We start from the raw sequence: 26,860 nt of genomic DNA, 5'->3' as shown, positions 1-26,860 counted from the left end.
CCAGGGACGGGGGAGCCTGGTGGGCTGCTGTCTATGGGGTCGCACAGAGTCGGACAAGACTGAAGCGACTTAGCAGCAGCAGCAGCAGTTGATTTACAATGTTGCTTGGTTTCAAGTGTATAGTGAAGTGATTCAGTTACACATACACATCTATCTGTTCTTTTTCAGATTCTTTTTCCATGTAGGTTATCACAGAGTCTTGAGTCGACTTCCCTGTGCTATGGGTCCTTGTTGAATATCTATTATATATATAATAGTTGCTGCTGCTAAGTCGCTTCAGTCGTGTCCGACTCTGTGCGATCCCATAGACAGCAGCCCACCAGGCTCCCCCGTCCCTGGGATTCTCCAGGCAAGAACACTGGAGTGGGTTTCCATTTCCTTCTCCAATGCAGGAAAGTGAAAAGTGAAAGTGAAGTCGCTCAGTCATGTCCGACTCTTAGGGACCCCATGGACTACAGCCTACCAGGCTCCTCCGTCCATGGGATTTTCCAGGCAAGAGTACTGGAGTGGGGTGCCGTTGCTTTCTCCATATATAATAGTGTATATATGTTAATCCCAAACTTCTAATTTATCACTCCCCCACCTTTCCCCTGTGGTAACCATAACTGTTTTTTCTATGCATGTGAATCTGTTTCTGTTTTATAAACAAGTTCATTTGTATCATCTTTAAAGATTTCATATATAAGCGTCGTGTCTTTCTCTTTCTGACTTATTTCACTTAATATGATCATCTCTAGGGCCGTCAATATTGTTTCAAGTGGCATTATTTTATTCTTTTGATGGTTAGGTAATCTTCCATTGCATTTATGTACCACATCGTCTTTATCTATTCATTGATGGATGAACCAAGGCTTGATACAGGGGAGCTTGCAAGTGTCAGGAGATTTGAGTGAGCAATTCCTGTGTCTAGGTCAGGACATGTGAGGAAAAAACAATTGCAACTGAAACAAAGGATCATATCTGCTCTCGTGAAACAACCAAACAAGAGACATCTAGATGGGGTTATTCCAGAAGCATTGCCTTCCTCTTCCAACCTGACTCACCACCCCTAGAGAAATGGCCCCTGAGTCTGGAAAGGTTGTTCCCATCTTTATGAGTGTCTTGTGTGTATGCGTGCTAAATCGCTTCAGTCATGTCTGACTTTGCAATCCTATGGACTGTAGTCCGCCAGGCTCCTCTGTCCATGGGATTCTCCAGGCAAGAATACTGGAGTGGGTTGCCATGCCCTCCTCCAGGGGATCTTCCCAACCCAAGAATTGAACCCAGGTCTCCTGAATTGCAGGCAGATTCTTTACCAGCTGAGCCACCGGGGAAGCCCAAGAATACTGCAGTGGGTAGCCTATCCCTTCTCCAGGGGATCTTCCTGACCTAGAAATCGAACCAGGTCTCCCACATTGCAGGTGGATTCTTTACCAGCTGAGCCACCAGGGAAGCCCAAGAATACTGGAGCAGGTTGCCATGCCCTCCTCCAGGGGATCTTCCCAACCAAGGGACTGAACTCAGGTCTCCTGCACTATAGGCGGATTCTTTACCAGCTGAGCCACCAGGGAGGCCCCCTGGAGGGTGAATGCTGGTGACAGCGCTTCCCCTTGTCACCGCTGCCTGGCAGGCTTTAGTGTGCTCAGCCCAGGACTGAGCTGGGCAGGCTTTAGTGTGCTCAGCCCAGGACTGAGCTGGGCAGGCTTTAGTGTGCTCAGCCCAGGACTGAGCTGGGCAGGCTTTAGTGTGCTCAGCCCAGGACTGAGCTGGGCAGGCTTTAGTGTGCTCAGCCCAGGACTGAGCTCTTGAGGAAAGGGGCCTAGGACATCCCAAGAAGAGGAAGAGGTCCCCTGGCTCTGGATAAGCTGGGAGCGAATGTAGTTTTGAAAGGATTACTACACAGTACATCTTATGTGATTCTTTGATAATCAAAGCAAAGTCAAGATAAATCTCTTCACTGTTTCAAATGTGATTTCCCCAAATGAAAGAAATCTAAACATATGGCAAGAAGCTTTAAAATCTGTTAATGTGTGAATGCCATAATAAAAATGTAACTGGGCGTTGTGAACTGCCAGGCCGTGTTCTCTGAGAATCAAGGGGCTCTTGGGAGCCTGTCTTCTCCCTCTGCTGTGGAGCTGACTAAATCTGGCTGCGGGGACGACCTCTCCCAGACTGGCGATGGAATATTGAAGAAATGGCGCTACTTGCTAGGCTTAAATATCCTGGCAGAGGGTCTCAAAATGAGGTAATAGAAACACTGTGAAATGCAACAGAATATCTGATGACTGTAGAAGTTTGAATCCCAGTTCCCTTGACTGTGTGACCTCGGGCAAGTCAGCTGACCTGACTCTCTGTTTCTTTGGCTAAGTGAGAAGGGTCACCTCAGCTTACAAAACTCTTAGGAGGAGAATATCTGTAACATCGACCAAATACCTGGTCATGGTAAGGGCTGCAAAAATGGGAATTTTTACATGATAAAGAAGGCCAGCCTCTACATTCAACCTAGTAACGATAAAGCAAGTCTGAGCTTCTAGTAATGGCATCTATAAAGGATTCAGTATATATATATGCGTGTGTGTATATATATATATATATATTCATCAATAAAGTGGCTTTCAGAGGGGAAAGCTAAAAATTCAGCCCACCTTCATCTGTAAGCATACAAGTTTATTATCAAGCTGTTTGTTTCTTTTTTGCTGTTGTTTTCTGGGGTGCGTGTGTGTTTGCACCCTGCAGCACATGGGGTCTTAGTTCCCCAACTAGGGATTGAACCCGCATTCCCTGCATGGAGGGCGGAGTCTTAACCACTGGGAAGTCCCAAGCTGTTTGTTAATCTCAGTACTAATCACTCCCTCTTATCTGGAACTAAAATAAGAGAACTACCTGCCCTTTGGACAGTATGTTTAAGCTTTTATTGTGACTGGTAACAGGTTGGGGACTGGAATCTAATAGACAGCCTAGATGTAAAGAACATTAATTAGAAGACTCTTTACGGACAATTTTTCACAGCAAACAAGTTCAAACCAGAAGATGCTGCTTGAAAATCATGACTTTAGTCAAAGTTGAAAGGTACAAGAATAGTTAAGTATTTTGCACAAAGGAAATTTGTTGATGATCCAGTAGAACTGATGCCCATAGAACGCAGTTTCTTAAGGATTTTGTTTTGCTTCTTTGAGGGAGGCGGCCATCGTCATTGTCAGTTCAGCTGGGGGTTCCTTCCTTCATGCTGAGGACCTGGAGTGAAGAGTCCAAGTTAAAAAATATTAGAAAGAGTTAAGCAAATGTAGTTAGTGATGCTGAAGTCTAATACTAGAAAGTAAATCTATTCCCAACAAACCATCACTTGGGAGCTTGATAGACCTCCAGGTGACTCTGAGCACATTAATACTTAGAACCACAGCTGTCCCCCTAGAGGGAAATTAACTTCCTCTTTTTGGGGAGCCACATTATTTTCAGGTCTTTTTGGTATATCAGCTTACTTTATGTCCTGATGTGACCACACAGATGTAGTCACATATATATTTTCACAAAGTTTTCTGTATATTCACAAAGTTTTAAAAAAACTTTTCTTAAAAATGTGTCTGACTGAAAGGTAATTGATTTGTAACGTGTTAATTTCTGCGCTCTAGCAAAGTGATTCCGTTACACATCCATGTGCATTCCGTCTTCCTGCTCCTTTCCACCGCAGTTTGCCACAGGATGCTGAATGCGGTTCCCCGTGCTGTGCAGCAGAACCTGTGCTTCATCTGCTCTGTGCAGAACAGTTTGCCTCTGCTAATCCCAAACTCCCCATTCATCCGCCCCCCACCCCCTCCCACCCTCAGCAACCGCGAGTCTGCTCTCTTTGCCACTGTTTCTGCTTCACAGATAAGTGCATTTACACAGGTACAGTTTGACTAACATTGGAAATGGAAATGTGTTATTTCCAGGAATTTGCTACTAAAGTAGCAGCTGGGTGGGGGAATTGCTAGGGAACAGTGGAATCTTAATTGCTACTTTGCTTCTCTGGCAAAGCCTCATTCCACAAGTCAAAGCTAGCTCATGAATTACACAGCTACACGTTATAAACCCGTGACTGTAAACGGCAGTCGTGTGGGCAACTTGGGAAGAGGAGCTAATGTGGGTTTCTGCCAGTTCTACAGTGCTTGTGGTTGGCTTGTTGCGGCTTCTGTTCAAATTAACTAAGACTGAAGAAAGGATGAGTAGCTTTGATTTTAAACTGCTTGTTTTGTTCCCATACAGCACCCTTTATCCACTGAGATGAGAAAACACTTTTCATCCAGATGAGAGCTTATTATACCTTCCAGGATTCTCCGGTAATTCGGGTTCCCCAACATCCAGACCAGCCATTTGTTCCTAATAAAGGAATTACTGAGATTCTCAGGCCAGTTATTACGTGCTCAGTGGCTCGATTGTTTTGACCAGGTGATAATGAAGCCAGGGCCTCAGGTTCAATTCCCACACAGGCCAATTAGCTTTGCTTTACTCCAGGAGGCCAGGTTGCACTGTTAAGGGTGGCCCGCCTGCCTGAAGATGCTGCCGCACGTTTGTGATACGAGCCCCCGCTCACACAGGGGTCAGATGAGGTCAAGCACGTGGAAGTCCCCTGCGTTGGCTCAGAATATTGAATCTGCGAGCTCGGCTCAAGAGAACGGAAGTACAGTGACAATAAAAAGACGGATTGCGTAGCCTAAGAAAATCAAGGGCCTGGAGGCGGGAGAGGGTCCGTGGTTAGGGTAGGAGGGAACTGTATTTGAGGTGGGGGCCGGCTTCACTCTGCTCCTTCATATAAATGGTCAGGGTGATCAGAAGCTTTTTAGTATTCTCAATTGTATGTTGTTTTTACAATACTTGGAGCTACCTTTAGAGCATTTCACATACTAATAAATAAAGTTATTCCCTTTGCTGATCTGATGGAACAGTCAGAGCAGTCCCTTAAAGGTGAGGGCAGGAAATACCCTGGTGGTTCAGTGGTTAGAACTCTGCACTCGTAATGCAGCAGGTACAAGTTCCATCCCTGGTCCAGGAACTGAGATCCTGCATACTTCACGGTGAGGCCAAACTAAATTAAAATAGTACTAACTCAAAAAGAAAAAAAATTTAAAGTGAGGGCAAATTTGTACATTTACTTTCTTTCCATAACACCCCTTGCAATGCATTCTCCAGGTCCCTTTCCCCACGTCAACCAAATAAGAGAAAAAATGCGAGGCTGAAAAAGAAGAAGAAAAAAAAAAAGAGCTGGGTCCAGATTACAAAAGGAACCCAAAGACCAGCCTCAACCTTCACTGAAACTCAGGACAAACCACAGCCACCTCCAGGATTATGGATTAGATTCTGTAGCTGAGCTGAACCCTGTTTCATGTTATGGAAACCATAAGGGGAAAATTCCATTAACTTTTGTGAGAAGGGTAGAGTTAAAAGATATAGGTTTAACCTCGAAAAACTATTGGCCTTCATTGCTAATAAAGTTCTGGATCCTGTTGGTCATGATATACTAGTCTAGGTTCAGTGTGCATTTATACAAATCTTTTCCTGAATCAAGTAAATATCTTTGTCGTGAAACAGGAAGATGCTCAGTTGTAACTCCAGGTCTGGGAGGTTTGGCAACAGGACTTGATGCCTTATTACTAAAATGGGAGAGGGGAGCATGAGGATAGTTTTTAATTTTAAGAAAAGTCCTGCTGTTAATTCTGATAATGCTTGGCTGAATTATTAAACTTCTTTCTAACACTGAGAGATATAAGGATTTCTAATAGAATGATTCTCTTGGTACTTCCTCTGTGTAAGATAATTGTAGGATGTTTTCAATTTTCATATCAACATACTTTCACTGAGGTGGAGTTTCTAAAGCAAGAGAAGTGATCAACCGTTTTGGTCTCTGCAAAGACTAACCAGTGAATTTGTCTTTCATGCTGCTGGGAAATCAGTCCAAAAGAAGGGGACCAGTGTGTGCAATAGCTAGTTATTCAGTCTGAGGTAGAATTAAATAAGATGGGCTTTCTGAAACTAAAAAGAGGAACAGAGCGTAAAGAGATGTAATGGAAAGCAGGGCCTGATTAGAAAAGATGACTTCTTCAGCTCACACTGCAATACTGATAAATATCGTCCCCTTAAAACAGCCACCCTCTGTAACTGCCCACCCAATCTATCCTATAGTTTTGCTGCTCAAAGACCTTTTGGAGCTGCTGCTGCTGCCGCTAAGTCACTTCAGTCGTGTCTGACTCTGTGCGACCCCATAGACGGCAGCCCACCAGGCTCCCCCGTCCCTGGGATTCTCCAGGCAAGAACACTGGAGTGGGTTGCCATTTCCTTCTCCAGGGGGTCTTCCCAACCCAGGGATCAAACCCGAGTCTCTTGGGTCTCCTGCATTGGCAGGCGGCTTCTTTACCACTAAGACACCTGGGCAGCCGGGGTGTGGAGAGGTGGTATTCTATGAATGCTCTGTGAGGGTAAGTCCATTTCCGTGTTTGCTATTTTAGAGGCTTTTATGGTGGTGATCATGGTTAGTCTTCTGACCAAGGAGAAGGCCCTGATGTTGGATATCTACCCATGGGAAGTCCAGCAAAGCACTTGACCAAGAATAGCCCAGGTCAGCCAGGGCCCAAGAGGTCAATCACAAATCCCCAGAACCCTCAGAGCCACACAATTCATTAGCAGACATGGGAGCTTATATAACACCAGTGTGGACCAGAGAATCAGTTCCTCGGGGCTCTGCACAAAGTTGGTACTTATTTCTGTATCAGTTGATGTAATCCAGATTTTCTTTCTGAAAAAAGACTAGAGGAGACTTTCTCTCTAGGTGCTTAATGCAACAAATAAACTTTTTTTGTTTGCATTCAGCACAGAGAACCCACAGTAGACTGACACAGAAAGGCTGTAAGAGACCAGCCAAGGCCTAGCCACACCAGCCCGGAGCCTCTGTTAAGGAGCCATCAGTCAGAGGTAACCACGTGAGAGCTCCCCAAGGTCTGCGAGGGAAGTACGATGTTATTTTCGCCAGAAGCAGCAAGAGGGAAGGCTGCCACTGCCTCCCACACCCTTCATCTCTAGGATCAGCAGGGACCATTCCCCCCTCGAACGGCAGCAGACTGTCCAAGGCAGACCCCACGGGCTTTTCCCGTGAAAGGGTGCATGACCGGCCTCCGAGTTTCCTCACCTTTAAAACGGAGAGACGAAGAGAGCCTTCCTGAATCTCCCTCCTAAGACTGCTGTGAGCATCCACCCGAGGAAATGGGTAGAGGTAAGCTCTTGGATTATGGAAAATACTTACTGACCTAGTGGTTATTATTCGTTTTAATTTTTTATTGGAGTAGAGTTTATTTACAATGTTGTGTTAGTTTGGCTATTATTATTAGGAGGATTTCAATGATTACTTTTGCCTTTTGTCATAAATTTCAGGGAAACTTCTTAAAAGTTAACAAGACACCTCATTTTCAGTTGCCCCGCTTTTTTCCTATAAATTTTATTTTCTCTTTCATCTTGTTTACTGTCTTTGTACCTAACAGTGCCAGTTTGGTATAAATGTTTCCCTCTGTCCTCTGTAAAATCACATACAGAATGGATTAGTTGACCTGAGATATTTTCACCAAGTTTTAAAATATTCGGATGAGACCCAAACTAGGTAAATTTGGAACAAATATGAAGGGGTACTGGCTTGCGTCAGAAGTAGCAAACGAGAATGCTCTCTTGTAAAAGCTGTTCCACTAGTCCTCATCCAAGAATAAACACATATTGGGGCTTCCCCAGTGGCCCGGGGGTTAAGGGTCCGTCTTCAAATGCATGGGTCGAGGGATCAATCCCTGGTCAGGGAACTAGATCCCACATGCTGAGGCTAAAAGTTCACATGCCTCACCTACAGACCCTGCGCGCTGCATCTAAAGAGGTCTGAAACGAAGACCGAAGGGCCTGGGCGCGGCGGCTCAGAGCCAGCGCAGCCAAATAAATGAACCTTTAAAATACACACACATGAACAAACATATCTATAGCTCCACAGGGATCAACTCAAATAATCTATGGCCTCACGATCAAAATATTGGGGAAGGATGTGGTAAATTTAAAAACCCTACCAATGCACAATTGCTAACAAAACTCCTAAACAGGAATTCGATGTCTTAGGAGGAAAGATAATTGATGACGTCAGAAAGAAAAGCTAGCATGGGGACTGGCCACGCATCCTCTGAGTGTGTACAGCATCTGCCTGCAGGAGCCACCATGAAGAGCAGCTCCGTTCTTCCCTGCAAAAAAACTTCCCCTCTTCCAATTTCCCCATGTGCCTTCCGCCCCCGCCCCAGCCCACCTCTCCCGACCTCCACCTCCCGGTATGTTCACTGTACCCTTGAGTCTCGAACCTGTGTCTTTGAAGTTGCTGACGTCCTCGGAATCCCAGGCAGGCTGGTGAATGCTCAGGGGCTCCCATGGAGGCATCTGGTGGCCTCGGGCCGCCTTTGCTTGTAGGAGGCTTAGCAAGTTCCTTGTCGCTTCTTCCCACTGGGCATACTCCCTCAGCTGCTCCTTCACGCTCTCCTCCTCATGAAGTTGTGGGGACTCTGCCACACTCTTTTTTCCCATTAAGTGTCCTGTTCAAAAGCAGAATGGAGAAGGAAATGGCACCCCACTCCAGTGTTCTTGCCTGGAGAATCCCAGGGACGGGGGAGCCTGGTGGGGTGCCGTCTACGGGGTCACACAGAGTTGGACATGACTGAGTGACTTCACTTTCACTTTTCACTTTCATGCATTGGAGAAGGAAATGGCAACCCACTCCAGTGTTCTTGCCCAGAGAATCTCAGTGACAGAGGAGCCTGGTGGGCTGCCGTCTATGGGGTCGCACAGTCAGACATGACTGAAGTGACTTAGCAGCAGCAGCAGCAGCAAAAGCAGAAACCATACACGGCCAATATTTTATAATAACTAGAAATGAAGTATAACCTTTAAAATTATGAATCATTATCTTGTACACCTGTAACTTACAAAACATTGGATGTCAATTATACCCCAGTTTTAAAAAAGGATGTTCAATGCCACATTCATAAAAAATAAAATAAGCATATACTCTGGGTCAAAAAAAAAAAAATCAAAACAACAAAACCCAAAACAGCATGCCACTAATTTAACCCAGGGGAATGAATGAACAAGAAATTTAAAAAGGCACCGACTGTGTTTGTGCTTCTTCCTCCCAAATGCAATATAAATTGCACTTTATTAGTAGGAGGAGTTAGTTTGTAAACAACAGACAGATTTTGCTCCCAGCTCAAAATCCCTAATGAATGGACAGAATTCAGAACCGAAACTCAGGAGCCCTGGGTCTGGTCCCTCTGCTCGCTAGCCAGGTGACCTCTCATTTTGCACCCCCAGCCTTCAATTTTATCAACCATAAAATGAACATGTTGGGTCACATGACATCGAAGGAACCTTCCATATCTAAAATTCTATCACCAGTTCTGTGTGCATAGAATTCTATTCCCAGCTAAAGGATGGCATCTGAACATCTTCCCCAGTCAATTTTGAATTTCTCCTGAAAAGTCTCCATGCTCTTCTTTGTATGATTAAAAAGGTGTTGCTTTCCTCTTATCTGTACCAAAGGAATTTTTCATTTAAACTTTCTTAGAATTTTAGCTGAGACTGAACCTAAAATTGTACCTAGAAATTACAGTTTGTAATGAAAAATAAATTGAAGACAAGTTCTGGCCAATGCGTTTCAGCCACCGAGATGCAGTATTTTTCTCTTGGAGGTTAAAATGGTCACAAAAGTCTATCAGGAGCTCCAGAGACGAGCATTTGCCATAAAAACAAATAAAAGTTGGTATGCAGGAGGCCAAACCATGAAAAACATAAAAATTCATGTACGCAAATGGGGATAGCCATAGGATCAGAAGGGGATGAAATTTAATGACTGCATTCCTAACACTTTAGCCCATGGCTTAAATATACTCACATTATCTTATTTACTTTCTTCGGTTGATTTTCCTCATTTCTCTGTAATTGGATTTGTTGTTGTTTAATTGCTAAGTTGTGTCCAACTCTTCTGCGACCCATGGACTCTAGCCCGCCAGGCTCCTCTGTCCACAGGATTTCCCAGGCAAGGATACTGGGTTGCCATTTCCTTCTCCAGGGGATCTTTCTGATCCAGGAATCTAACTTGAGTCTCCTGCATTGCAGGTGGATTCTTTACCACTGAGTCACCAGGAAGTCTGCGTAATTGAGTTTTAGAACACTTTTAATTTCTCACAGTAATAAAACTATGGTGCATTTGATTTAAAGTTCACAAGGAAAGAGCTCTTTGTGGCTTTAGTGTTGACTGGCATTAGAAGTATGTAAGGCAAAGGCCGTGAAAAAGGTTATTGATAGACCCCGAGACCACGTGAAATGGAACGAGGCTCCTTCCTAACAGCTCTGTCTACCAAGAAAGAAGCCCAGACCGTGACTTTATTGCTTGCGTGTGTGATGTACAGTCCACAGGATGTTTCAATGCGGACTACTTCATTTGACCCACACCCCAATCAATTTGATGAAAATGAGACTTGCCACAGGTTGCACACATGCAAGGAAAGATTCTGGATTCAAATCAGCTCACAGTCCAGACTCTACGGTATTACACTGCTTTCCAAGTGTCTTTGAACTTCCTAAGAATGTAAGGCAGTTAGAAATCATTCTGGGGCTTGGAAATAAGGATGAGGTTTACAAAAGGCTTTCTAATGTCATCAAAAGGAATGGCGATCATATATCACTATGTCATGACTCATTATGTGACTCAGAAAAATTAATTCTGTGCGCATTGGGAAGCCTGAAAATGAGGTTTCCCTGCATTGCAGTGTGAGCTTTGCCAAGTCGCTTAGGGCCTGACACGTCACACAATTTTAAGACTCGATTGAGGATACTGTCCCAACTGAAGGATTGGAATCTTGAAAGGCTGGCTACCCACTTATCTGCTTGGTGAACTTGGTGTCCAGACATGCACTAAATAACCTTGCCTTTAGCCATCAAAATGATTATGTTGCACAACTTCCCAGGAAGTAGCAAGTCACTTGGCTTTATTACTATGGAGGAAATTGAATCATGATAATGGGAAAGCAGGATTAGAATCTGATGCTCCCAATGATGACCTCAGTTGCTCTTGCTCTTGGTCATTGCCTGTCATCTAGTTAGGATGCTGGAACTGAAGCGGAGGGACGATGGAGATGTTTTTACAAAGAAGGACTTCATTTTTGTCATGCTTGAGTAATTTTGTGACTTTTCTAGAATGGAAGGCTAACGTAGGCCTCCACTCTGTGGGTGATTTAACATAGACTCTTGGGACCTTGGGGGCTTCCAGGGTGGCTCAGTGGTAAAGAATCCGCCTGCCGATGCAGGAGACACAGGAGATTCAGGTTCCATCCCTGGGCCAGGGGAGGAGGAAATGGCAACCCACTTCAATATTCTTGGCTGGGAAATCCCCTGGACAGAGGAGCCTGGCAGGCTACAGTTCATGGGGTTGCAAAGAGTCAGACATGACGGAGCCTAGCACATAGCTACACATAGCTATGGGGACCTTGTACTGAATTTCAGTATTTGCCATTTTGGTGGGTGGGTGTTCAGACTCCCTTCCCTAGACCACAGACTTTTGTCTTTTTCTAAGGAAAGTGCACCACCTATAACATTCCAGAGAAGCACACATCCCCTGGGTCCTAAGGCACTACTTACTTAGCTAGCGACCATCAACCAAATAATTGTCTCCATGACAACGTGGATGATATGCCCACTTCCATCTCTTCTCCCATCATCATTTGTTATGTGTCCATATCACATTAATGGAGATCTCAGCACAGACAAAAGACAGGCACTAGAAAAAATAAACCCTCTCTGGGGTGGGGGTGGGTTTTGTCCTTTTTTATCACTTAAAAATATCACTAAAATGGCAGGTTTGCAAGAGAAAAGAATTTTCTTGAACTGCAAACTTGAAGATTATCCTAACTTCAGACAATATCTATTAACACAAAGTGTTGAGTATAAGAGCTGGTTTTTCTTTCTTTTTTTCGGGGGGGAGGGGGGAGGGATACTTCAGCCATGTCTCCCAGTGACTGGTGCAGCACAGTTATGTAAACCATTCTGCAGCTGAGCACTGGCGTTTGGAATGGAGCCTTCCACGGCACGCTTCACACCAGAGTCAGAACGACGACCAGAAACACTGCACGGGCGCACAGGGGAGAGGCCCCGCGTTAGTGCTGACCTGTATTTGCATCACACACAAAACTTTTCCATGAAGATCAAGCCAGCTAAGAACTGGTTAAGTTTTCAGTCTGCTAACTTCTTTTCCACGGCCACATCACGTTCCTCTCAGCTGGAAGAAGCAAATCACTTAACAAACCTGCAAATTTGTGCTGACAGCTTCTTCATGGCCAGCGATATGTGGCTTTCGTTTGCTTTAATTAAAACCAAACTGCGTGTCTTCAGTGATTGAGGAGGACAGGCATTCACTTAGAGCGGAAAGCTCAGTTTAAAACCTAGCGTGGTGTTCATGCTTGTGAGTGCTCACAGGCCAATAGAGGGCACATCCTCCCAAAGCAAACTCCTTCGCCACTGCAGAAAAAAGTTGAGTCACTTTCAACTCAAATGTGATGCTCTGCATCACCTCCCTCTTTCCCTTCATCAACTCTGCACAACTCTGAAAAAGGAAAATGAGCATGTTTGCAAGCACATAAGAGAATAAGACAATTTGGGGTGCCACTGGTCGGTACACTTTGGAGCTGGGAACAAATATATTGATACCAAGAGGGAAAGAGAGGGCGGGAGGACTGAGAGCTGGGGATGAACACGTAAACACTGTTGACATTGTGTACAAAATAAATAACTAATGAGAACATGCTGTGAAGCACAGAGAACTCCACTTAAGGCACTGTGGTGACCGGAACGGGAAGGAAACCCAAAAGGAAGGGGGTAAATGCACACTACAGCTGACTCACTTTGTTGTACAGCAGAAACCAAGACAGCTTCGTAAAGCAACTATAGTCCAAGACAAATTCGAAGGACGCTGTTATGTATTTATTTATTTGTATGTATTTGGCTGTACCGGGTCTTGGTTGTGCCACGTGGGACCTCGCTCCCTGACCAGGGATGGAACCCTGGACCCTAAGTTGAGAGCACGGAATCATCACCACTGGGCCACTAGGGAAGTCCCCAGAATTAATCTTTAAAAAGAAACAACTTAACTCTAGCTTTCCCGCTAAGCTCTCTTGTTCTGCTTTTGGCCTTCAAGGGTTACCTAACGATGAGCCTTTTTGGTACAAACACATGTATAAGCAAAAAGAGGCTAGAAATCTGGAGGTTTCCACCTTCTCAGCCCGTTGGCTGCTGGCCAGACTAGGCAATGGCCACTTGATCTAAACTCCCAGGAGTCCTTTTTAAGTATTGATAAGGACAGAGTAAAGGGACAAAATAGGTAATTAAGTAGTTAACCCCACTAGGGGATTTTAAGTAGGAAAAATATGGGAGACCCCTGTAAGTTCACAATTACTCAAGAGAGCAGGTTTGCATAATGACAAAACCAAGCAGGCTTGCTTACAACAAAACCATGGAACAGAAGTATGAGACATGTCCCTAAACAACAAATCAATGGTGGCATGAGACCTACATCCTGCCAGTGAGCTCAGTAACTTAATGGTCCCTAGGACGTGCTCTCTGGACACACAGAAAACAACAGTTTGTAGACCTAGTTTGACCACATAGGGACCACAGAACTGCCCCGCCCAACCTGTAGGATGAGCTGATGGTGGAAGCATGACCCTCTACTCAAAGCAAAGAAGTTCTTCTCTCCCTCCCTGTTTTTCCTTTGACCATGAAACCATAGCCCAGTAAAGTCTCAGGGTGCAGCATTTCTCACCGGCCAACTTGTCAACCTCACAAGCATCCTTTTATAATAAATCACTTCTTATCCATCTCTTTGCCTCTCCCTGAATTCTTTCCTGCACTAAGACATAAAGGGCCTGTAGAACCAGAGCTCTTCAGAACCCCTCAAACACACCCAGATGTTTCCGTATCAATTCTAGGTTTGGCTTCTTTAATACCTTCCGAATGTCCTTCTCTCTGGATGTGCAAGGCTTTTCACTCATTCCAATCTTTCCTTTCTATACCCCGGCTCCTGGGCTTCGCTGTCTTTCAAAGATGACAAATACTTTCCTGTCTGGGGTTGAGGACTTGGCAAATGATTCGTTAAGCAGTCATGAAAACTGCGCTATTGCAACCCAGAGCTCTCCGCTTCTCTGCGGGGAAACCCACACAAGGCACCAGATCTGAGCGCCTGAAGTTCTAACCTCACGCCCGCCACATAAATGCATCTTAGTCTTCACACAGAAATGCTGTAACGTGTCTAACAGTTGAATTAGCAGGTATCTTTCCAACACACCCTCCCACCTCTCCTAAGTAGATGACTAAGGAAATCGTGAAACACACACGCCGCCTGACATCTCTCTAGGGATCGACTGGCTTCCGGGGAAATGCTGGGTTATTGTAGCTGGCTGTGGGATAGAGGGGAGGTGGCCGAGGAAGCCGAATGCTTTGTATTATTTGCCAGAGCCTCTGCTCCGCACAGCAGAGGGCTCCGGGGTGATGTAGAAGCGGCGGGGTCGCTCCGGGCGGCCCGGGAAGGCAGCGAGCGCGCGCTCCGCGGCCCGGCGTCCAACCCGCCGCGGTGCCGGGCCGGGACCAGCACACCTCCAAGCCAGGAGAGCGGGACTTACAGGCGGAGGGGCAGGGAGAAGGAGCGAGGTTAGAGGGCGAGAGAGGCGGAGGAAATCGGGACTCTGGGGACAGAGACGCGGGATCCGCGTGGAGACCGGGCGATTCCCCGAGCGCGGAGCCTGCTGGATGGAAAGAGGGAAAGGAGGCAAAAGGGCAGAGAAAAGAAAATCGCTTCAAGGCAAACAAAACAAAACAAAAAACCTGAGGAAATTCAGGCGGGCTCCAAACCGAGATGGGATTCAAGCGCTGAACTGATCTGAAAGGCGGGGTGGGCGCCGCGCCCCAGGCCCACACCTGTAGCTTTGTGAGGCGCAAAGGCGCAGCCGCTGGGCTGGACCAGGGCTCCAGGACGCCCTGGGGACCCGGATCCCCAAAGTTGTTCGGGGAGAGAACCATGCCAGACAGGGTTGGGATTAGGTGGATAAAGGATGCTGCAGGGAGATGCCCACGGAGGGTTACCTCTGGGATGTGGGAGAGCTGTGTGCTGGGTGGGTGTCCTGGGGAGGACAGAAGACAGCGGCAAGGACCGACGGCCTCCCTGGATGCTGAAGGGCAGGGTGGGCGTTTGGGTCGAAAGGTCGGAGCAAACCCAGCCCCCCAAGGCCGAGCCGCAGGAACGCCGGGAGATGCGGAGACGCGCGCCGGCTGCGGGCTGGCCCCGCCGGGACTCGAGCGCGCGGGACACTCACCGACAGCCCAGTGGTTGCCGCGCGTGTACATCTTGGCCAGCGCGCCTCCTCTGCCAGCCGTCACCGGGGCGGCCCATCCCCGGGGCGCCAGGCAGAGGACCAGCGCCAGCAGGACGAGTGGGACCTCGCGGCCGCGCATGGTCCCGGCGGAAAGCGCCCGGAGTGCCGTGGCTAGGCTGGGCGGAGAGCGCGTTCTGCCCGCGGAGGCACGCCTGGGACCCGGAGCTCGGAGGAGCGCCGCCGCCGCCGCCGCCGCCCGCCTCTGCTCCGGCCGCCGCCGCGCCAGGGCTTTATATGCAAGCCCGGGCGGGCGGGGCGGGGGCGGGGGGTGGCTCCTCCGCCGCGGCCCCGAGCGCTCTGACGTCTCCCTGTGGCGAGAGCCAGGGCGCTGGACCGCGGTATCCGAAAACCATCCATCTTCCCGCCCAGGGGTGAAAAAGCCGGGTGTACCCCGCGCGCCTCTCTCTTTCCCGCGTAGAGCCGCCCGTCACCCCACACTGGACTCCTTTCCACCCTCGACGCCGTCGCTCGAACACTATGTAGTGAACCCCTCCTTTCGCAGCTCGGCCAGGGCGCCTCCTGGCTAGCTGCCTTCGGATCCAGCAAGGGGGAGCAAGGACGCGGCCGCCTGACCCCCGGGGAGAGGGGCGCGGCGGAGCGCGGGTTGTAGAGAGGGATGAACACGGAGGATGGATGTTTTTAGGCCGGGCTTTGCTGGAGGGGATTGGAGCCCGAATTGCAAAGCACTTGTGATTCTCAGACCTTTCCGCTCTGGGGACCACCTCCCTCCTCGCGTCCCAGCCCACGAAACTTTCGCCTTCCTCCTGCAGAGCGCCCCTAACCCCCGCCGCTTCACCACCTCCGGCAAATACCCTCACCCAACCTGGGTTTTCCGTCCCCGCCCCTGAGGTGCAATGGAAGCTGGAGCGGGAAAGACGTGTAATGTGATGGAACCAGCAACAGTTTTACCTCCCTCCTGGTTCCCTTCATCAGCGTCCGCGTGATGGAAGAAGCTTTTATGCCGGTTTCCCCAGGCTGCGCCCACCAGACGGCGCAAACTGTCCCTCAGCTGCTGTTTACACACTCCTCTGGGGCTGGGCATCTTTGCTCTGTTCCTTCTGTTCTCGGAGATGAGGAATGGCCACCGGCTCAACTCCCCAGATTCTCAATGCCATGGATACAAAGCGGGTGGGCGCCATAGCCATGCCGCAGTGACTGGAAGCGGGGAGGATGCTGTTGCCCACGATTCGGCTGCCAGAGCTGGGGGTGTGTTGCTGCGCTCCCGCGTGCCTGTTCCTCTCCAAGTGCTGGTGAATCACTCGCTGGTGGGTCCCTGCTTGTGTTCCGGGTCAGTACTGGCTGTTGATACCAATTAAGTTGAAATCATACCTTCTTCTCTATCTGGTGGCCCAAAGCACCTGAGCCAGTCTCAGATGGTGGCATGTGCATGTCGCATGACTGAGTGTTCTTGAGCTTGGAAGAGTATCTCCATGCATGTGTCTGGCTAGAAGGTTCAAACAAGCACTAATTTCAAGAGCACTATTATTAGCCAGACAATAGAGTAATAGGATCCTGAGGGAATGCCCCCAAGTGAAAATTAAGGGGGAAAGCCCACATCAGCTTCCACTCCATCCCTCTGGGTTCCCAGGCTCTGCTTACTAGGCAGCAAATGTTCCACCATCAGATGACCAACTGTAGGTCATCTGCCTCCCACTTGGCGGGGAGCTCGCCTAAACACAGGGACGGGGTCTCGTTCCCCTGTGGGCCTGCAAAGCCCCTGGACCCAGTGGCGCACAGCAGCTGTTTGATGAATGAACAGCTAACCTGAGAAATGCTCGCGTCCAAATGCCTTCTGCAACCCCATGCCTTCTGAGGGGCATTACACCTTTCTGTCTCCAGATTAAGCTATAGAAAAATATCCTTTCCCCTTAGTTTAATCAAGATTATTTTAGAATCTTTTAATAAAGTTTTTCCCACTATGAGACCAAGGGAAAGCAACTGTAAATATAATAAAATGTGGGAACAGTTCTACAGAAAGAGCTAATTCAGGCAGGCCACTCTTTCTTAGGTCTGTTACAGGCCAAGAGGCAGCTGGGCTCCTCTATTCATTTCAGCTTTTGCTCTAAACCCCTGGTCCACAGGCTTTCTGCACCCAGTCTCCGGCTTAGATACATCACTTGCTTTGGCTCAGTGGGGCATTGCACCCTCTTATCTCTGTGGCACAAATTAGGGTACTCCTTCATTGAATTCCCCATTTGGGAACATTTCATCTAATCTTTCTAAATGGATCTTAACCCTTTAGCTGCTTCCACAAAAGATCGATGTATCCAACAGCCATGATACTTCAGTGGCATTTGTTTTGCATGTGTGTGCAGGTGGGCTGGGTTCCTGGCCTCCTGTCTTCCAACTCTACTGGAAACTGCCTCCATCTCTGTTTCCCAACTCCTGATTTCCAAGAGAAAAATGTGATGGACCCAGCTCATTATTTTGACCCAGCTACAGTACATGGATTCTAGATTGCCCAACAGCTTAAAGATGAGGGAGTCTACAATGTCCGGGGCTTCCTCGATGGCTCAGCAGGTAAAGAAGCCACCTCCCATCAGGAGACATAGGAGATGCCGTTCCATCCCCAGGTCAGGTCAGTCCCTGGAGGAGAGCATGGCAACCCATTCCAGTGTTCTTGCCTGGAGAATCCCACAGACTCAGGAGTCTGGTGGGCTACAGTCCATGGGGTTGCACAGAGTCGGACACGACTGAGCGACTAAGCACATACACCTTGTCCGATGCGCTCTTATCGGGGTCAGGACACATGGTAGAGACATGGCAGTGCTCACTCCCCAGGGCTCTGCTCAGGAAAGTGTTCCCTAAACAGAAGGTGTGGGCAGGGCAGGCACCCTGACATCTCACACACAACGGCTCTCCTCCCCAGATGCTCATGCACAGGCTTCGGCCTGACAGTTCATGACTTCTGCTGTTTCTGTTTAGCTCGGTGACTCCCAGACTACATTAAGAGCATTTATTATTATTATTCTCTTCCATGAGTTCAGGTTTTTATGTTTTTTTGTTTGTTTGTTTGTTTTACGGTGAAAAAAGCCATATTGCTTCAATCTCATTTTCACTCATCAAAGACATAGGAACTGTCTGTCCATCACGGTCTCTAATCAGGTTGAAGTCACCAGTGTTACCTTAGAGAGTCAATGTCCTTCTAGCTTACATCAGTGAAACATTGCCTCTTAGTTCATCTTTGCAGCTTCATCAGGGGTAAATGAATGGGTTTTTGAAATATGGAAGATAGCTCATGCATCTCTAACTTTTTCCTAAGGAGAGTCTAGGTTCAGCGGGGGGGGGGGGGCGGCGGGGGGGTCCTCCGTTCAAGGTTTAGGGGCTGGTTTTGCTGTCACTGGTCATGTATACCTCGGTGTCTAGGAAGGCTTTGAGGGCAGGTCTTGCTGAAGTAGGAGGCCCCACGAGCCCCAAGTCCAGTCCAAAGCCTAGCAAGCAGCCTGCGAAATCAGCTGGTGGAGGGGCTGGCAGGGAGGCACTGGTGTCCCATACGCACATGCGTTCCGATTCTGCCTCTGCCACTGAGGACCTACTGTGTGACCCAGACCAGTGACTTGGCATCTGCATCCCGGTTTCTCCATTGATGTGGCAACATCTCCCTCCCTAGGGTGTTAGGAGGATCAAGCAAGGTCATGTGTCTCTATTGACTGGCAGCTACTTCTCTGTTTTAATTAATAATGGAGAACTGTAATTAGGACAAGCTAATTTTTATCTTGGATGTGAGTGTCGAGGTGGCGTAAATTTCCTTGCTCACTGCCTAACCCAATGCCATGTGCTATGTTGATCCCCGAGGAGGTGGCCCTATAAATGGTAGCTGCCACCCAGGGAGCATCTCTCGTGTCCCAAGTGTTGTGCGTGGGTGGGTGTGGAGTCCTCACAGCTGTCCTATGACGTGGGCGTAATTTGTCCTGCTTTATAGACGGATGGCGTCCTTGGTGGCTCACTCGGTGGAGAGTCTGCCTGCAATGCGGGAGACCTGGGTTCGATCCCCGGGTCAGGAAGATCCCCTGGAGAAGGAAATGGCAACCCACTCCAGCAGTATTCTTGCCTGGAGAATCCCAGGGACAGAGGAGCCTGGTGGTTAACAGTCCATGGGGTCACAAAGAGTCAGACACGACTGAGCGACTAACACACTTTGGACAGGGAAACTGAGGCACAGGAGGGTTAAATAACTTGCTCTTAGTGAAATTAAAATGGAGGAAATCTTGTTCAGGCTTCAGAAGCAGGAGAGCAGACCTCTGACCCACTTCCAACCTGCCTGGACACCGTCCGGATTCTGTACCTGCCTGCAAGCACCGGAAAGCAGGTGGCACTTTAGATAAGAAAGGAAGTGGGTCTTGGAATTCTTGAGTCCCTGGAGGTCTGGCCAACCCTCCAGGGTCTAAGACATCTTGGGGTTAAATAGCATTGTAAAAGTTACAGTAAAACTAGAGCTGCGATTTTGCGCACAAACTGATGATGATATCAGTTTGAGGACTGGGATCATAAGCAGGAGCCACCAAAACTGCTATTTGAAGTCTCACCCGTAGGGTGGATGCACCATCCAGGACCCTTTCCCGGTTGGGACTGCAGATTGCTGTTTAGGAGGGACTTTGCAGTGCTGTTCAAGTCTGGACGCAGGCCAGCCCTGTTTGGTGATGTGTGTATATATATAGTTACTTCCCTCTACTGTTTCCATTTCTTTTTTTCCTAATGACTGTATATTGAAATTAAGTTAAATATTCTTCTGTTAAAAGTTGAAATTGCTTATTTGTGTGTAATGAATGCTTTCTTTTGTTAACGAATACCTTAAACCTAAAATGAAAGTAAGGGCTTCCCTCGTGGCTCAGTGGTGAGGTGTCCATCTGTCAGTGCAGGAGACACAGGTTCCGTCCCTGGTCTGGGAGGATCCCACATGCGGTGGGACGGCTGGGCCTGTGCGCCACGGCTGCTGAGCCAGCGCTCTGGAGCCCGGGAGCCACAGCTGGTGAGCCCACGTGTTGTAACTGCTGGGGCCCCTGTTCCCGGGAGCCTGCGCTCCATAAAGGGGAGGCTTACCGGAGCTGGAGCATGGCCCCCCGCTAATCAAGAGAGAAACAAAGCCCAAACAGTAAGGAAGACCCAGCACAGCCAATAATAAATAATAAAATTGTTTAAAAAAAGAAGTAAATTTTCCAGCAAAACACTTGGCCAATGATCCGATGGTAATTGGCAAAGTCGAGTCAATGAGTCAAACTCAAGAGCTGATTTTCAAGCTCTGAGTGTGATAAATCTGGAGAAGATGAGTTTCTTTGAGGTTACAGGAGTTTTTTGTGGGTCAATAAACTTCATCACCCAGGAGGTATAAATGTATATTAAAATAATTTTGGAGGAGATATCGGGGATCATTTTTACAGGCCTTTGGTGTAACCATGGGCAGTCCCCTCTGCTCGCTTGTTTTCAGCTGTCGCCCACCCCACCTCTAGATCTGTGCACCTGGCCTGCCAACTTGTACATGGAAGAAGGCAGAGCTTGTGGGGACATGTAAATTTGCTTTTTTGGAGAATAACAGACTCCTAGTTTGGGCTACAGCTGGGACGGCCAGAGTCCCAAAATGCAGCCCACAATGTCTGAAACTGCAGGTATATTTCTGATGTCTATTTCAGCATCTGACTTTGAAATCTTCCTTTAATTCCAGTTCTTTCTGGTAGTTCACTGATTACCTTCCATGGTCTTCTGAGCTCCTGGACAGATTGCAGGGACAATTACCCTAGACTCCAGCCTTCTAGCTTATCTACTCCAGGGTTTCTCAACCTCAGTGCTGTTCGGATTTGGGGGGGATGATTCTTTGTTGTGGGGAGCTGTGCTGGGCCCTATGGGGTAGTTGGCAGCATCCCTGGCCTCTACTCACTAGATGCTGGTGATGTGTCTCAGAGTGACAACCAAAAGGTCCGCAGACGTTGCAATGTCCCCCCGGCGGGAAGAATCACGCCCAGCTGAGGGCCTTCCCTAACCCAGCTTCTCCTCCTTAGCGCCCGCCTCGCCTGGTGCTCCTTGCACCTGAACATCTCCAGTGCTGGAGAACTCCCTCCTCTTTGGAGGTGGTGATGCCGGGAAACTCGTCCTTAGCGTGAATTTACACGTGTCTCTCCAGCTGCCGCACCTGTGGGCTGAGTGGGCCGCTATTGCTGCTCTGATCCCGCTGGGCCCGCCCCGTCCTTCTCTTCACTGCGTGTCTCTCCAGCCTGCTGCACCTGTGGGCTGAGTGGGCCGCTATTGCTGCTCTGATCCCACTGGGCCCGCCCCGTCCTTCTCTTCACTATGTGTCTCTGTATTAGCAGCACCTCCTCAGAGGCCAGGACTGCTCCTCCTCTCCCGTCCTCACTGATCTGAACATCCTCCAGGGTCCCCTTTATTTTTTTATTTGTTTTTTTCGTTTCATTGAAGTATAGTTGATTTACAGTGTTTCGGGTGTACAGCAAAGTGGTTTGGTTATATATTTGTATAGATACAGATAGATATTGAATAGATAGACACATATTGAATATAGCTCCCTGTGCTATACAGTAGGTCTTCGTTGTTATCTATTCTATATATAGTCATGTGTATCTGTTAGTCCCAAATTCCAAATTTCTCTCTCTCCCCATCCCCACCTTTCCCCGTTGGTAAACATAAGTTTGCTTTCTGTGTCTGTGAGTCTATTTCTGTTTTGTAAGTAAGTTCATCTGTATCACTTTTTTTTTTTGTAGATTTCATTTGTAGATATATCTGCTGTCATATATTCGTCTCTCTCTGTCTGCCTTCATTTTGAATGATAATCTCTAGGTCCATCCAAGTTGCTACAAATGGCATTATTTTAATTCCTTTTATGGGTGAGTAATATTCCACTATACATATACACACATAGGAAGTGTATCTTCTTTATCTGTTCATCCGTCAGTCGACCTTGAGGTTGCTTCCGTGCTTTGTCCACTGCAAACAGTGCTGCTGTGAATGTAAGGGCGCATGTATCCTTCTGTGTTCCCTTTAAGCCTGAGAAAGTGAGAGACACAGGTGCTGAGCACTGATCAGAGGATCTGGTGAGCAAGGGGCACTGTTTTCCAGAAGTTTCCACAGGTACATGCCTACGTCACTTGGCCTTCTGGGGAAATGAAAGCTACAGTACAAGTAGCTGCCGGCTGCAGGTCAGACGTGCCTGGAAGGCTGGGAGGCTTCAGACGCTGCCCCGACCCTTCAGAGAGCAGGCGCTGAGCACGAGCGTGGAAGGAGGCCCAGCGCCTTCGGTGGTGGTGCAGAGGCTGGGGCCGTTTCGGGCTGGAGCAGCTCTGGTTCTTCCTTCCAGGGACCTACCCTCGGAGGCTGCACACCTCGGCTTGCCTCCCCGCTGGGATATTTGTAAGGACAGCATACAAGAGGCCGTGAGCGTGAAACCACTCTCAGACTCCAGGTGAAGAGCCGACTGCACCCGCGTGCCATGCGGTATCTCCCAGTCACTGTCCCCCTCGCCTGTCGACTTCTCTGGGTCGGAGCCTCTCAACTCTAGCCAGACTGAACTGCAACTGAGTTTAGTAGCAAGTTCATAAGGAAAACATTATTCAGGCAAATCTCTGAAATTCCATTAGTTTAATCTGATTTGAGTTATCAAATCAACATACGTCTGTCTACCTCTCTTTTACTCCTTTGGATGGCGCCTAGCACTAAGGCACCCAGGTATTCAGACGGGCATATTACATTACCATGGAAACGAGGGGTCTGGTGGGTCAAGAACACACACGGGGCCTCCCAGCACAGCCCCCTGGGGACACGGGGGAGAGGTGAGTCCTGACGGGAGAGCAGGCTCACGCAGGCATGAGTGCCCACGGACAATGGTGATGACGGCAGGGTCAGCTCAAATGGACAGTCTGGAAGTTGCTTCAAACCACTTATCGTACCACCTAATATTTAACAGTAAAAAGTACAGGTAATGTTTGTAACAGTAACTGACAGATACACACCAAGGATAAACTGCAATTTCACAAAAGACTGTAAACATTTTGCACGCTGGTCAGTCCTTTCTGTTAGGCCAAGTGCTCTTTTGATAACAAATTAACAGATACACACTTGAGTGAACTATTTCCCGTCAACACACAAAGCAGTTTTAATTTGATAAATTAAACAATCATTTCTACCAAAATTGGAAATTGGATTCAAGTTTAAATTAGTGTTGATCCTCTAAAGGTTCAAAGAAGTATAGACACGTTGTCATCTGCTCAGATCAAGGCGCTGCTGGAATCAGGCCACTTGAGTGAAGGGAAAGCAGGAGAGAAGGACATCATCGTGAACCAGGAGGAAGCAGGCAGGGCACGGCCTTTGAACAAATGACACAGATCAAGGACGCAGCATAAACCGAATAGAATCAAACGAGTCAAGATGGCAGGCAAGTCAATGTCACTAGACCTCGATCCTCAGTACACGCTCGTTGTATCACATCAGCAAGCTGAGTGACACACCCAGAGGCGCGTGGCAGCTCCAAGGCTGACCACCAAAGACCAAAACGTGGGTGGTGGCCCAATCCCTAGAAAATAGGAACTTTTCGCAAAATATTTGGAATTGCCCTGTTCATTAGTCTATGAAATTACCCAGCCCATGAAAGCTAACCACACGACATTTCAAGGCTGCATTCGCCCTCTGCAACAGCCCACCCTGTCTGTGGAGTGTGACTCTCCCAAGGCTACTCTTGCTTTCTGAGATGGTCCAGACTCTGTCTGTGGAGAGTGTTTCTCTCTAGATAAATGCTCTTCTTACCTATCACTTAGTCTATCACGCAGTTCTTTCTGCGATGAGACAGTAAGAACCTGAGCTTCCGTAGGTCCTGAAACCAGGTATGTGGTCTCAGCTGGAAGACCGTGGGTTTCGCCAGGTTTGAGTCCTGGCATGTGGATTCAAGCCTCAATCTGAGATGAACGGTTTCAGTTATAGATACATAGTTGCTTACCCAATGGCGGCTCCAATTCAGTCATAACAACCCAGTTTCTTATCTTCCCAGTCTCTCCCCAGGCAGCATGCCCACGTGACCCCTTTTGGCCTGGGGACCTTAGTGAGAGTCAGCTTGTGATGGCTTCTGGGAGAGCGTCTGCCATCACGGCAAAGGAGCCAACATGGATGGTGCCGCCTTCCCACCTCCTTCCTGCCTTGAACGCACATTCCACCCAGCTCTGGCACCATCTTGCAACCATGAAAGAAAGGCAAGAAATACACAGAGATGTCAGCCCTGACATTGCTGAGATGGGAAATTATCATTACTGTCCGCCTCTGTCCTGTTACATGTGACAAGTCAACTCCTGTTTAAACCGCATTTGTTTTAAACCGCTGTGAATAAGGTTTTTCTTACAGCCAGATAAACCCCTAACCAATATGGGAGGTTCTGGAAAAGGAGACGGGAACATATTGAAAGCAAATGTCATGTTTCATGTTTCTCTAACCAGAGCCAACAAACAGAATTTGTCTACAAACAGCGTTCACCACTTTTCTCGGATTTGCCAGGAGTCTTCTAGGGCTTCTCACAACCTCTCCCTGCTGCAGGTTGTTGCCCAAGGAATATGGGTTGAAATCCTTTCTCTGCCACTTTCTGCCTGGCTTGGGCAAAAACCTCTCTATGCCTCAGTTTCCTCACTTATAAAACGTAGAAATTGTAAGGATATTTTTTTAAGCTAGGGGGAAAAACCTTGAAGCATGCTCCTAGGCATATATCCAGAGAAAATCATAGTTGGAAGATATATACACCTCAGTGTTCATTGCAGAACTCTTTACAATAGCCAAGACATGGAAGCAATCTAAGTGTCCATCAGCAGAGGACTGGATAAAGAAGATGTGGTACCTATATATAATGGAATATTCAGTTCAGTGCAGTTCAGTCTCTCATTCATATCCGACTCTTTGCGACCCCATGAATCAGAGCAGGCCAGGCTTCCCTGTCCATTACCAACTCCCGGAGTTCACTCAGACTCACATCCATCGAGTCAGTGATGCCATTCAGCCATCTCATCCTCTGTCTTCCCCTTCTCCTCCTGCCCCCAATCCCTCCCAGCATCAGAGTCTTTTCCAATGAGTCAACTCTTCGCTTGAGGTGGCCAAAGTACTGGAGTTTCAGCTTTAGCATCAATCCTTTCAGTGAACACCCAGGACTGATGTCCTTTAGAATGGATTAGTTGGATCTCCTTGCAGTCCAAGGGACTCTCAAGAGTCTTCTCCAACACTACAGTTCAAAAGCATCAGTTCTTCGGTGCTCAGCTTTCTTCACAGTCCAACTCTCCCATCCATACATGACCACTGGAAAAACTATAGCCTTGACTAGACAGACTTTTGTTGGCAAAGTAATGTTTCTGCTTTTCAATATGCTATCTAGGTTGGTCATAACTTTCCTTCCAAGGAGTAAGCGTCTTTTAATTTCATAGCTGCAGTCACCATCTGCAGTAATTTTGGAGCCCAAAAAAATAAAGTCTGACACTGTTTCCACTGTTTCCCCATCTATTTCCCATGAAGTGATGGGACCAAATGCCATGATCTTCGTTTTCTGAATGTTGAGCTTTAAGCCAACTTTTTCACTCTCCACTTTCACTTTCATCAAGAGGCTTTTTAGTTCCTCTTCACTTTCTGCCATAAGGGTGGTGTCATCTGCATATCTGAGGTTATTGATATTTCTCCCGGCAATCTTGATTCCAGCTTGTGTTTCTTCCAGCCCAGCATTTCTCATGATGTACTCTGCATAGAGGTTAAATAAGCAGGCTGACAATATACAGCCTTGATGTATTCCGTTTCCTATTTGGAACCAGTCTGTTGTTCCATGTCCAGTTCTAACTTTGCTTCCTGATCTGCATATAGGTTTCTCAAGAGGCAGATCAGGTGGTCTGGTATTCCCATCTCTTGAAGAATTTTCCACAGTTGATTGTGATCCACACAGTCAAAGGCTTTGGCATAGTCAAGAAAGCAGAAATAGATGTTTTTCTGGAACTCTCTTGCTTTTTCCATGATCCAGCGGATGTTGGCAATTTGATCTCTGGTTCCTCTGCCTTTTCTAAAACCAGCTTGAACATCTGGAAGTTCATGGTTCACGTACTGCTGAAGCCTGGCTTGGAGAATTTTGAGCATGACTTTACTAGCATGTGAGATGAGTGCAATCGTGCGGTAGTTTGAGCATTCTTTGGCATTGCCTTTCTTTGGGACTGGAATGAAAACTGACCTTTTCCAGTCCTGTGGCCACTGCTGAGTTTTCCAAATTTGCTGGTATATTGAGTGCAGCACTTTCACAGCATCATCTTCCAGGATTTGAAATAGCTCCACTGGAACTCCATCATCTCCACTAGCTTTGTTTGTAATGATGCTTCCTAAGGCCCACTTGACTTCACATTCCAGGATGTCTGGCTCTAGGTGAGTGATCACACCATTGTGATTATCTGGGTTGTGAAGCTCTTTTTTATACAGTT

General features: G+C 47.6%; 1 protein-coding gene across 1 annotated transcript; it reads right to left on the bottom strand.

Annotated features, from left to right (window-relative positions):
- Window positions 1–2,872: 2,872 nt before the first annotated feature.
- GRP (gastrin releasing peptide) lies at window positions 2,873–15,618 on the bottom strand. The gene is made up of 3 exons (XM_070361865.1): window positions 15,378–15,618; window positions 8,328–8,555; window positions 2,873–3,213 (listed from the first exon to the last, which is right to left on the bottom strand). The coding sequence occupies exons 1-3, from the start codon at window positions 15,514–15,516 to the stop codon at window positions 3,176–3,178; spliced, it is 405 nt and encodes a 134-aa protein (XP_070217966.1). The 5' UTR covers window positions 15,517–15,618; the 3' UTR covers window positions 2,873–3,175.
- Window positions 15,619–26,860: the final 11,242 nt, after the last annotated feature.

The sequence above is a fragment of the Bos mutus genome, chromosome 24, assembly GCF_027580195.1.
Source record: "Bos mutus isolate GX-2022 chromosome 24, NWIPB_WYAK_1.1, whole genome shotgun sequence".
Taxonomy (NCBI): domain Eukaryota; kingdom Metazoa; phylum Chordata; class Mammalia; order Artiodactyla; family Bovidae; genus Bos; species Bos mutus.
Note: the sequence above shows the minus strand (reverse complement) of the source record. Positions and strands in the feature narration are given on the sequence as shown.

Coding starts and splice junctions, on each gene's coding strand:
- GRP (XM_070361865.1), bottom strand. CDS start 15,516: ATGCGCGGCCGCGAGGTCCCACTCGTCCTGCTGGCGCTGGTCCTCTGC. Junction 8,556..15,377: donor CGGCAACCACTGGGCTGTCG/GTGAGTGTCCCG, acceptor GCTTTTGAACAG/GACACTTAATGGGAAAAAAG. Junction 3,214..8,327: donor CAGCAACTTCAAAGACACAG/GTTCGAGACTCA, acceptor TCTTCACTCCAG/GTCCTCAGCATGAAGGAAGG.